Source organism: Populus alba, chromosome 9 (assembly GCF_005239225.2).
Source record: "Populus alba chromosome 9, ASM523922v2, whole genome shotgun sequence".
In the NCBI taxonomy this organism is placed as follows: Eukaryota; Viridiplantae; Streptophyta; class Magnoliopsida; order Malpighiales; family Salicaceae; genus Populus; species Populus alba.
The window spans coordinates 7009104-7021735 of NC_133292.1; the positions used below are offsets into that span (position 1 = coordinate 7009104).

A 12632-nucleotide genomic window follows, 5' to 3' on the forward strand; every position below is an offset into this window, starting at 1 on the left:
ATACAGTGAGAGAGAAACCTCGCCTTTGAATCATCGTTATTGCTCCGTTTAAAGTCAACCCCCTCCCCCCCTCTAAAGTCTAACCTAGACCCACCGGGCCATCAACTTCCCGTGAACAGACCTAGTTTTCGGAACTAAATACGGCCCAAGGATTTAAAAGCCCAAGACCAATATCTATTTGGTACAATGGAGATCTACGTCAACGTACAACCCAACTGAATCGCATTTTAGCTCGTCGAATCAAGGAGGAAGAAACACAGACCCGTTTTTAACCGATCCACAAAGGAACACACACTCTCTCTCTCCCCCTCTCTCTCTGGTTTCTGATCTTGAAACCTCCGATCCAGGGCACCATGGCTGCTGCCAATGCCCCAATCACCATGAAAGAGGCTCTAACGGTAATATCCTCAACATTCTCTCTCTAGATCTGTGATTCCACTAGATTTTTTTTTTGAAATACAAGTCTTCGTGCTGATTTTTATTTTGTTTGATTTGTTGTTGAATTGTTAGTTGTCGACCCTCGGTATCAACCCACAGTTCATAAACTTCACGCATGTGACTATGGAATCAGAGAAGTACATATGCATCAGAGAAACGGCGCCACAGAACAGCGTGGTTATTGTCGACATGAGCATGCCTATGCAGCCTCTAAGAAGGCCTATCACTGCCGATTCCGCCTTGATGAATCCTAATTCTCGAATTCTCGCTCTCAAAGGTATTTTTATAACACATAATGCAATCATTTTTTTCTATCTAAATTGATCTGCTTATTTTCCAGTGAATACAAGAGAACTTTATTTGTTATTTGTTAATAATTGCAATAATAGAAATAATTGTGGCCTTAATCCTTGTCTAATGGTTAATGAATCTCGGTGTTTTGATTGGAAGCTCAACTGCCGGGAACTACGCAGGATCATTTGCAGATATTTAATATAGAACTGAAAGCGAAAGTGAAATCTCATCAAATGCCTGAGCAGGTTTCAATGTTTGAAATATTGATTTGATTTCCTACTTAACTTTTAGAATGCTAGTCTAAATTGTGGTATTCATGGTGTGTATGTGCTATAGGTTGTGTTTTGGAAGTGGATTAGCCCTAAGATGCTGGCCCTGGTAACTCAGACTTCAGTTTATCACTGGTCAATTGAAGGCGAGCATATTTTAACCTTCATGTTCTCAAGATTTTGCGACTTTCTTGTTTTTATTCCTCTTTGTTTATGATTTTATCATACTTGCAGGTGATTCGGAGCCTGTGAAGATGTTTGATAGAACAGCTAATCTACAAGGCAATCAGATAATCAACTATCGATGTGATCCTTCAGAAAAGTGGCTGGTCCTCATTGGAATTGCTCAAGGTCCTCCAGAGGTGTGTCATGCAGGCTTCTCCTATTTACATTTAGTAATTTATTAATTAATGTATTCATGATAGCACCATTCATGTTAGTGGCTCCATTGAGTTTTGCCATGTTATAAGAATTTATAAGTTGGATTTTAGTTAGCGAAATGGCTGTTAGGTGCTTCACATGCTTTCTTGGTAAATCTTGATTTGCAAACTTACTGTACTCATGCCCTTTTTTTATGCTAAAATTGGATGCTTCTGATGCGAAATTTTTTCTTGGACCTGGCCAAATAATATTTTGGGCTCTCAACTTATTTATCTCCCTTTTTTGTTGTTTGCTATGCTCACTTCTTATAAATTGTATGGAAAACTTGGCATTTTCTCATTGCATTGGGAACTATTTAGCGATGATACACTATGCTTGTTGTTAAAATGTTTCTACGTGTAAAAGATTTGGTTGCTTGCACAATTCCTGAGACCGAAGTGGCTCAAAGCTTCACTTTTTGATAATTTGATACTTCCCAGAATAATGCACTGTTTTATGCCTAACTTATCTTGCTTATGAGAACTGCCTTGGTTAAATGTTTCCTCGTTCATGACTTTGAATACAGTTTTCCTCTAGTGTATGACATGAGAGCTTGCATGTTTCCCGTCAGACAACAGTTTGCTGTGTTTGAATGTTGTCCATAATAGGTAGAAACTCATTTGGACCATGGTTTTTATTAGTACTAAATTTGTTGGCCCTGCTTTTAACTTTAAGTTGCTCCTATAGTGTCAAGACATTGTGGTTATTTCTAGAGCTTCTCCTTCTTCTTTTTCTGTAGACAGGAAAGAATGTTATTAAAAGTATAATTGCCCAGTCTTTAATCTGTTAATTTACAGTAACCATTTGTGTTTTGCTTGTTCTTTTCCCAGTTTTTTTTGGTGTATTAGGTATGGCAATTACTATGTAAGATGGCATATTTTGTCTTCTCCTTTGTTTTAAAGCTTACATATTTATTTTTTAGATTGTGAAATGCTCCTTTATGATCGATATTGCACCTACCTTGATGATTGCAGAGTTTTAAAATTCGTCCAGAGATTTCAACAGCGTTAATAATATCTAATATTTGTTGCAGAGGCCACAATTGGTCAAAGGGAATATGCAGCTTTTCTCTGTGGATCAGCAGCGTAGTCAGGCTCTTGAAGCACATGCTGCGTCATTTGCCACATTTAAAGTGTGATGTTAATCCTCAATTTTGTTTCATTTTGTAGATTCTATTTTTTAAATAGTAATTTTCTAATCTAGTTGCTCCTAGTATTGTTATTTAATTATACTTGTTTGCTTCTTTTCCAGGTTGCAGGAAATGAAAGCCCTTCAACCCTTATCTCTTTTGCATCAAGGTCGTTTAATGCTGGACAACTAACATCAAAGTTGCATGTTATTGAACTTGGTGCTGTGCCAGGTCATTTACTTTTCTTTGGCTTCTTTAGCCATATGCACATCATATGCAGTGTAATTGTGTCTTGGTTTCATTTGTTTGCTTTTATGCTGTGTCAAAGGAAGTTTTGGGCTTGGTGATACTAGAAGCATGTTGCTATGACTTTTCATACTGGCTTTCGGTGAAATCTGTTGGATACTGATTGTGCTATTGTCTATCAGGCAAACCTTCATTTACCAAGAAGCAAGCAGACCTGTTCTTTCCACCAGACTTCGCTGATGATTTTCCTGTGTCAATGCAGGTAAAGCATTTTTTTTTTATCAGGATTAGTAATGCTCCTGATAGGGTCACCGAAAGCTAAAATTTGTTTATTTTTATTTTGTGACAGATATCCCAAAAGTATGGCTTAATATATGCGATCACAAAGCAAGGACTTCTATTTGTTTATGACTTAGAGACTGCCAGCGCAATTTATAGAAATCGAATCAGTCCAGATCCTATATTTTTGACTACTGATGCTTCTTCAGTAGGTGGCTTCTATGCTGTCAATAGGAGAGGACAGGTTTTACTTGCCACTGTAAATGAAGCAACTATTGTGCCTTTTGTTAGTGGCCAGGTTTGCTTCCTGGATTTTTACCATTTCTGTTATGTTTTGCTATTATAGCGAAGAGGACCAAGTATCTTATATCATTGTTTGGTGGTTTGGCAGTTAAACAATCTTGAACTTGCTGTTAATCTTGCCAAAAGAGGAAATCTTCCTGGAGCTGAGAATCTGGTAAGAGCACAGACACACACTTGTGTTGTGTGTGTGTGTGTGTGTGTTCATTTGTTAACTCTGCCGATCGTTGGAGTCAATCCTACTCTTGCCTTTGTTTTTATATTGTGATCATTTGATATGATGTCTAATCATCATTTTGTTGCTTAACATTGAAAAGATAATTATTTCTAACTCGGCACAGGTTGAAAGTTCTCCCTGCACCGGAGAAAAACTAAAGACTGAAACATTTCCTAATATAAATCACAAGAAACATGGTGTATTCTATTTAAGAGTTAAAAAAAAATATTCTACCTTCAAGAAATAAAACTCTGTGCAACATTAGATTCTATCCTATGGATTGTTGGGTCTAACAACAGAACATTTAAACTTGAATATGGTAGAAAAGCATCCCACTTCTATTTTGAAATTTCCATGGAAGGTAATTTATGATGGTTTCTTAAAGTTGACATTATTTTATTTTATTTCAGTTTACCTTGAAAAATACCATGGGCTGACTTGAAAATTTACCATGCATGCTTTAATTGATTTATGCCTGTGCACATGGTATGGTGTGTGTCCAGTTTCTTCCATGAAACATCATTGGTGTCTCTTTCAGGTTGTCCAGCGGTTTCAAGAATTATTTTCTCAATCAAAGTATAAGGAGGCCGCAGAACTTGCCGCAGAATCTCCACAAGGAATCCTCCGAACTCCTGATACTGTTGCTAAATTCCAGGTTTTTTTAGTGCAAAGTTTTCATTGTTTTTACTTTTTTTATTTCTTTGTTTCTTTATCTATGAAGATACAGTGATTTCAAGGTCCTGAATTTCTAGTTTTTTTCATGTGCTACAGAGTGTTCCAGTTCAAGCTGGGCAAACACCACCATTGTTGCAGTACTTTGGAACTTTGTTGACTAGAGGAAAGCTTAATGCTTTTGAATCATTGGAATTATCACGCCTTGTTGTAAATCAGAATAAGAAAAATCTTCTGGAGAACTGGTTGGCCGAGGACAAGCTTGAATGCACTGAAGAGCTTGGAGATCTTGTGAAGGTCAGTTATACTTATCATTGCTGGTGATGCTCTGTTTCTTCTTTTAATAGCAAAAAAATGGACTATTTATTCAATTGTTCTTTCAACTTTTATCTAATATTTGTCCAACACGCTACTAAATGACTTGATATACTGAGATGGCATTGAGAGACCTCCCCCAGGTCCAACAATTCTTTCTGATATCAATACTGGTAAATATGGTATTTAGGCTGGGCATGCAAACCTTGTAGGGCCATCTGGGTCGCTGTTGGGGTAGGCTTTACTTGATGTAAACAACTTGGATATGTTTAACTTGACATGGATTTAATTTTCTGCTTTGTCTATGTTGTTAATGCATATTATTTTTCATCTTTCTGATATCATAAACATATTTTCATTGCAGACCGTTGATAATGACCTGGCATTGAAGATATATATCAAAGCCAGGGCAACTCCAAAAGTTGTTGCAGCATTTGCTGAGAGGAGGGAGTTTGACAAGATTCTTATATACTCAAAGCAGGTAAAGCACTCACATGCTCGTTCATTAAATTCTGTTGTTCATATGCTGCCAAGTTCCAGATTAAGTAATGTTGAGAATTCAATATTTTGAGTTGGCTACTAGTTATTTTTTGGGTGCTGATGATTTATAATTTTATTTCACTGGTATAGGTTGGCTACAACCCTGATTATTTGTTCCTCCTCCAAACAATATTGCGGACAGACCCTCAGGTTCATAAACTCTCAGTTCATTATTTTTAGTTGCGCTCACACACAATCAGGTGTTCGTATACACGTGTTTCAACCAAGAATGCAATGGCTGATGGTTCTCTTATTTTGTTTAAGTTTTGTTAGCATTCACCTTCGTTTCAACTTTCTGGATTGCAGGCTGCCGTTAATTTTGCTCTAATGATGTCTCAAATGGAGGGAGGTTCCCCAGTTGATTACAACACAATAACTGATCTATTCCTTCAGGTTTTACTGTTTTATTATTTTTAAGCGCGAAATAATTCAAATATGTGCAAAAAAGTGCCTTTATACCTACTGGCTATTTTATTTTTCCTGATATTATTGTTGTTGTTTTTCAGAGGAATTTGATCCGCGAGGCAACAGCTTTTTTGTTGGATGTTCTGAAGCCAAATTTGCCTGAGCATGGATACCTTCAAACTAAGGTCAACACCCCTTTTTTGCGCCCTTAAATTATTTTGTATACTTGAAATAACTATTGATGGCTTAACAGTCTGCATGTTCATATCTACTCAGGTTTTGGAGATCAATCTTGTGACATTTCCAAATGTTGCAGATGCTATATTAGCTAATGGTATGTTTAGTCACTATGATCGCCCACGTATTGGCCAACTATGTGAAAAAGCTGGGTTGTATATTCGAGCACTTCAGGTAAAATGCCTTCTCAATTCTTAAGTAAAACCTTTTAGCTTAAGAATTTCACTATTTCCTGTGCTAACAATTTTTTTTCATATAATGCAGCACTATACTGAGTTGCCTGATATTAAACGTGTTATTGTGAACACACATGCCATTGAGCCTCAGGTTTGTGCATGATGCATAAACAAGTTTGTCCCAAGTGAATGTAACATTATTCCTAAATGTTAATGTTGCTTCTTTTCAGGCTCTTGTCGAGTTCTTTGGTACTCTTTCTCGAGAATGGGCTCTTGACTGTATGAAAGATCTACTTCTTGTCAACCTGAGGGGCAACCTTCAGATTATTGTGCAGGTAGAGTACCGTTTAGAAGCAATCACTAATACTACCTTTTCTTTTGGGGCTAATAGGCATCTCTCTATGCAGACTGCCAAAGAATACTGTGAGCAATTGGGTGTGGATGCATGCATAAAGCTCTTTGAGCAGTTTAAGTCATATGAAGGACTGTATTTCTTTTTGGGTTCATATTTGAGCTCTAGGTACACCTTTTTTGATAACTTGGATTCTCTTATCCAAAAGACAATGATTTTGGTTGTTAAATTATATGCTGCAACTTCTTATTTTCACTCCTTTGCTTTCTGCGTAGTGAGGATCCTGAAATCCACTTCAAGTACATTGAAGCAGCTGCTAAAACTGGGCAGATCAAGGAGGTAGAACGTGTGACACGTGAATCGAACTTCTATGATGCTGAAAAGACGAAGAACTTTTTAATGGAAGCCAAGCTTCCAGATGCACGTCCACTGATCAATGTCTGTGATCGTTTTGGTTTTGTCCCAGACCTTACCCACTATCTGTTTGTAAACAATATGCTTCGCTATATTGAGGGTTATGTTCAGAAGGTAATTTTTTTCTTAGTTTTATTTTAATGTTTCGTGTCTTTGTATTGCCAAAATCATTCTTAAGTGATAATATAGTCCCAGTTTTCATTTTCCCCTGGTTCTTTTGTTTAATAGGTCAATCCAGGAAATGCTCCTTTAGTTGTAGGACAACTGCTTGATGATGAATGTGCTGAAGATTTCATTAAAGGCCTTATTCTGTCTGTTCGTTCTCTTCTGCCAGTTGAGCCCTTGGTGGAGGAGTGTGAGAAGAGGTTTGTTGTTTTTTCAGAATGTGATGTTCAATCATCTGTTGTTATTGCCACTTCACTTAGTATTTTCTTCGCAGAAATCGCCTCCGCTTGCTCACTCAGTTCTTGGAGCATCTAGTCAGTGAGGGAAGTCAAGATGTGCATGTTCACAATGCTCTTGGTAAAATCATTATTGAAAGTGGTGACAATCCAGAGCATTTTCTTACTACCAACCCATATTACGATTCACGAGTGGTTGGTAAATATTGTGAGAAGCGCGATCCCACCCTTGCTGTTGTTGCCTACCGAAGAGGACAGTGTGATGATGAATTAATCAATGTCACAAACAAGAATTCATTGTTCAAACTGCAGGCCAGGTATGCATATTGTTCATCAGTAAGTGGTCATGGCTCATTATGTGCACAGATTTGTTTCCTTCTGCTGATGGTCCAATGGTTTCATTCAGATATGTTGTAGAACGGATGGATGGTGATCTCTGGGATAAAGCCCTTAGTCCTGATAATGAGTACAGAAGGCAGTTGATTGATCAGGTTGTATCGACTGCTTTGCCTGAAAGCAAGAGTCCTGATCAAGTTTCAGCAGCTGTTAAAGCTTTCATGACAGCTGATCTTCCACATGAACTGATCGAACTTCTTGAAAAGATAGTTCTTCAAAATTCTGCTTTCAGCGGGAATTTCAATCTGCAAAACCTGCTCATCTTGACTGCCATCAAGGCTGATCCATCAAGAGTTATGGATTATGTTAATAGGCTAGACAACTTTGATGGACCTGCAATTGGGGAGGTGGCTGTGGAAGGTCAGTTGTATGAAGAAGCATTTGCCATTTTCAAGAAGTTCAATCTTAATGTTCAGGCTGTCAATGTCCTGCTGGATAATATTCATAGCATTGATCGAGCTGTGGAGTTTGCATTCCGGGTGGAAGAAGAAGCTGTCTGGAGCCAAGTGGCCAAGGCCCAACTGCGAGAGGGGCTAGTAAGTGAAGCAATTGAGTCCTTTATCCGTGCAGATGATGCTACTCAATTCTTGGAAGTCATAAAGGCGGCTGAGGATGCAAATGTATATCATGACTTGGTGAAGTACCTTCTAATGGTGAGGCAAAAGTCAAAGGAGCCCAAGGTTGACAGTGAGCTCATATATGCATATGGTAAAATTGATCAACTGGGTGAAATTGAAGAATTTATTCTCATGCCTAATGTTGCTAATCTCCAAAATGTTGGAGATCGTTTATATGACGAAGCCCTGTATGAGGCAGCAAAGATTATATTTAGATTTATCAGTAACTGGGCTAAGCTAGCTGTCACACATGTTAAGCTAAAAGAGTTTCAAAGTGCTGTTGACGCAGCTCGAAAAGCAAACAGCTCAAAAACATGGAAAGAAGTCTGCTTTGCTTGTGTTGATTCTGAGGAATTCCGCTTGGCTCAGATATGCGGTCTCAACATTATCATACAGGTGGTTATTTTTTAATCCTTTCTCCAGTTTCATTCTGTCTGATATCAATGTCTTGAGTGTAATTTGTTATGATGATGGTTCCTTAAACGGACCTTGAGCTTTTTGGCTCCTGATTATTTTTCCCATAAATCTTCATCTTTCGCTGTTAATGAGAGTGACACAGGTAGACGATGAATTTCTGTTCTTAGATGTAAGTATTCTAGTGCTCATAAATTCTGATTCCTGTTTTTTCTACCATTAAAGGTTGATGATTTGGAAGAGGTCAGTGAGTATTACCAGAACAGGGGATGCTTTAGCGAGCTCATCTCTTTAATGGAAAGTGGGCTTGGTTTGGAGCGTGCACATATGGGCATCTTCACTGAGTTGGGAGTTTTATATGCGAGATACCGCCCTGAGAAGCTTATGGAGCACATCAAGTTGTTCTCAACTCGTCTCAACATCCCCAAGCTAATAAGAGCTTGTGATGAACAACAGCATTGGAAGGAACTGACATACTTATACATCCAATATGATGAATTTGACAATGCTGCAACCACTATAATGAACCACTCTCCAGAAGCATGGGACCACATGCAATTCAAAGATGTTGTAGTGAAAGTTGCAAATGTTGAGCTCTACTACAAGGCCGTGCACTTTTACTTGCAAGAGCATCCAGACCTAATCAATGATCTTCTTAATGTGATTGCACTTCGTGTTGACCATACTCGAGTAGTGGACATAATGCGAAAGGTACACTTTGTCATTTATCGTGTTATGTTTCTGTTGCTTCCACTTTTCTTGGAGAGTTAGTGGCTAGGGAGAGTTTTGTCTGTAATATCTTATTCACATCTGCAATTGTATGAGTTTCAGGCTGGTCAACTCCGTCTCATCAAGCCATACATGGTTGCTGTTCAGAGCAACAATGTCTCTGCTGTGAATGAAGCATTGAATGAAATTTATATCGAGGAGGAGGACTATGACAGACTTCATGAATCTATTGAGTTGCATGATAACTTTGACCAGATAGGCCTTGCACAGAAGGTTAGTTTAAATTTCAAAGAATGACTGAAAGTCCTAAAGGTTGATTTTTTATTTACAAGTGTTAATAATGTGTTTAAGCAGATTGAGAAACATGAGCTTCTTGAGATGAGACGTGTTGCTTCTCATATATACAAGAAAGCGGGAAGGTGGAAGCAGTCAATTGCTTTGTCGAAGAAAGACAATCTTTACAAAGATTGTATGGAAACTTGTTCACAATCTGGTGATCGTGAACTTTCAGAGGAGTTGCTTGTCTATTTCATCGAGCAGGTTTGTTTTCTCTAGTTCTTCTCTCCCCATCTCTTCTCTCTCCCCATCCCCTCTGTGTTTGTGTGTGTATAGCAATTCCCCACACTTTGCATCTTTAGTGCCTTGCAAAAGCTTCCTATCTTGAAGTCTCTGTGCACTATTGACTATCCCCTTGCTCCTCACAATCTCTCTTATTTTCCACTGGATTTTTTCTTATTTTTGTCTAATTCGATTCTGATGTCTGTTAAAACAAGATTGCTTTTTAGTCTTTCTTCAAATGTCTTTTCAAGTATTAAGCCATTGGATGATATAAATTTCAGACTACAGTATTTTTAAAGATTCTATCATGCAGTCCTCTTTTGAAAAAGAAAAAAGAAACCCCTGAAACACACGTGAGAATTTTGTTTTGCTGGATTGTTTGGTCAAATTGGGAGATCTGCATTGACGATCTTGTTTAATGCTGGTGCAGGGAAAGAAAGAGTGCTTTGCAGCTGCCCTCTTTGTTTGTTATGATTTGATCCGACCAGATGTTGCTATGGAGCTGGCCTGGATGAACAATATGATTGATTTTGCTTTCCCATATCTCTTGCAGGTAGTCTTTATGCCCCTCATTCTTAATTGTTAACACTTTTAATATTTTCTTCAACCTCTGATTTTGTTTTTCTTTTCTGTTTTGAAGTTTATCCGTGAGTACACAAGCAAAGTAGATGAGCTCATCAAGAGCAAACTTGAGGCTCTTAATGAGGCGAAGGCTAAAGAGAACGAGGAGAAGGACATGGTTGCTCAGCAGGTAAGGGCAGCTTAATGCTTTTAACATTAGCCCTTAATGTATCAGTATAAAAATTCCTTTCCTTTATATTATTGTTGTCTTTCCCACAAAAAATTGATGAACTTGTTCTCAAGCTTTCAATGAATAATATGTAATGAAAATAAAGTGCCTTCAAAGCTTTTTTCTTCCACTGAGCTAATTATATGCAGATTGTTAAATATGAAGAAGTTGATCAATAAAGGTATAATAGTACAGAGTTTTTAAAGATAAATAAATGAAAAGACCTTGTTAATATTTTCTCCAAATTATCACGTTTAACTGCTCTTTTAGAAGAAATGCCATTGACAATGTGCTTTTATAATGAAGTCCACTCTAGTATGTAAAAATAGTTGCAGTGTTATTGGTATTCAGGTTAAACTCATTGCACTTTTTCCCGCTCTTTTTTTGTGCAGAATATGTATGCACAGTTGCTGCCCCTTGCTTTGCCTGCACCGCCAATGCCTGGAATGGGTGGTCCAGGGATGGGTGGAGGTTTTGCACCACCTCCTCCAATGGGTGGAATGGGAATGCCACCTTATGGCATGCCACCCATGGGTCCCTACTAATCTGGACGCCAACCTCTGAAATTATATTCTCCAGAATTCATTGTCTGCCACTGAAGGTGAATTCAGTCCTTTGCTTCCGGGAGGAAATTGACTGATACTCTGAACTGGTACCCCGCCATTGCATTTGCTGTAATGTTTATTTCTCTCAGGATTCTGTCGGTAAGAGCAGAGCAAGTTTTTTCTCAGGTGAAGGCTGAGCCAAGTGAATAATATGTTTTCGACAGATCGGGTTATGAAATTTGTTGTGATTGTGGCACTTGAATATGTGCTTTAGTTATTTAGCTGTAATAACATTTTGTTTCTGCTAATTGTCAAAGGCACGGTAATTGGATTCACGTCAGTGATTTGAAATTTTGTAATCACCATGTTTCTTCCATGTACAACAGTTAAGTTTATACTTGAAAAATGATGATTTGCTGGAGGACTTGTATCTTTCTTGCAAAGTATTTTTATACTCTTGCTATGTGGCAGTCCTACTGGGTAATTTTCTTGAATTAGTGGTTTCAAATTCTTGGAAATGGCTGCCACTCCAGGTCGTAACTTTAGCCTATTGTATGAAGGATTTATTTGGCATTACAACTGTATTTTTAAAAATATTTATTTTTTTAAGTTTTAAATTAATTTTTTTAATGTTTTGGGATTGTTTTAATGTTTTATATAAAATAATTTTTTAAAAAATATATATATTAATTTGATGTATTTTTAATTAAAAAATATTTTAAAAAATTAACTTTTATTACACTTGAAGAGGTTTCAAATTCGGATCCAGTAGCCATCAAACCACCAGTTGGTTTTTAGGGTGTTGCTAGATTATTCGATGGTGTTATACAAAAAGATATCAGTTGAAAAACATATAAGAATCATGTTTGATCGGGTTAATAAATATGGGTATGAATAAAAAAATTAAAATAATAATATATTAAATTGAATCGTGTTAATCTATTAAATCTATATCCATGATCTGGGATTATAAAATTATAATAACTTTATATAAAACAAATCAGAATAAATTATGAAGTTCGACTCCTAATCATCAATTTAATATTGAATGATAAAGTTAAAAAAAAATAAATTAAAAAAAAAACTTAAGTTAACTTGTTAAATTTACGACTAGGATTATGAGACCAAATAACCCAATAGAAAGTAAATCAAAATAAATCAAGAAATATAATTTTCAATAAACTCAATGTTGAAGAACAAAATTAAAAAAAAAATCAATTAAAAAAGATTAGGTCTTTTTTAATAGATTTTTTTTTTAATTTTGTTCTTTAACATTACTATTGAACCCATTACTTGATTCTTAAGTTTGAGATAACCTCATAAAAAGTAAAATGAAAAAATTACTCGAGTCAACCCGGTTTAGCATATCAAACTTGCGATTCGAGTCATTAGACCGGGATAACACTATAGAAAAAAAATCAAAACAAACGATACAATTTAATTCTCAATAAACCCATTATTGAGTAATAAAAAAAATCA

At 36.8% G+C, this 12632-nt stretch overlaps 1 protein-coding gene across 1 annotated transcript; it reads left to right on the forward strand.

Moving 5' to 3' along the window:
• Window positions 1-208: 208 nt before the first annotated feature.
• LOC118027581 (clathrin heavy chain 1) lies at window positions 209-11574 on the forward strand. The gene is made up of 30 exons (XM_035030962.2): window positions 209-398; window positions 511-715; window positions 889-977; window positions 1069-1147; window positions 1236-1363; window positions 2455-2553; window positions 2673-2781; window positions 2979-3058; window positions 3146-3373; window positions 3467-3532; window positions 4131-4247; window positions 4364-4561; window positions 4944-5060; window positions 5210-5269; window positions 5426-5512; window positions 5626-5709; window positions 5801-5935; window positions 6026-6088; window positions 6168-6272; window positions 6345-6457; window positions 6565-6817; window positions 6932-7068; window positions 7143-7421; window positions 7511-8513; window positions 8757-9242; window positions 9363-9533; window positions 9615-9800; window positions 10249-10371; window positions 10459-10569; window positions 11001-11574. Exons 1-30 carry the CDS (start codon window positions 354-356, stop codon window positions 11151-11153), a joined length of 5109 nt encoding a protein of 1702 aa, XP_034886853.1. The 5' UTR covers window positions 209-353; the 3' UTR covers window positions 11154-11574.
• The last annotated feature ends 1058 nt before the right edge of the window (window positions 11575-12632 follow it).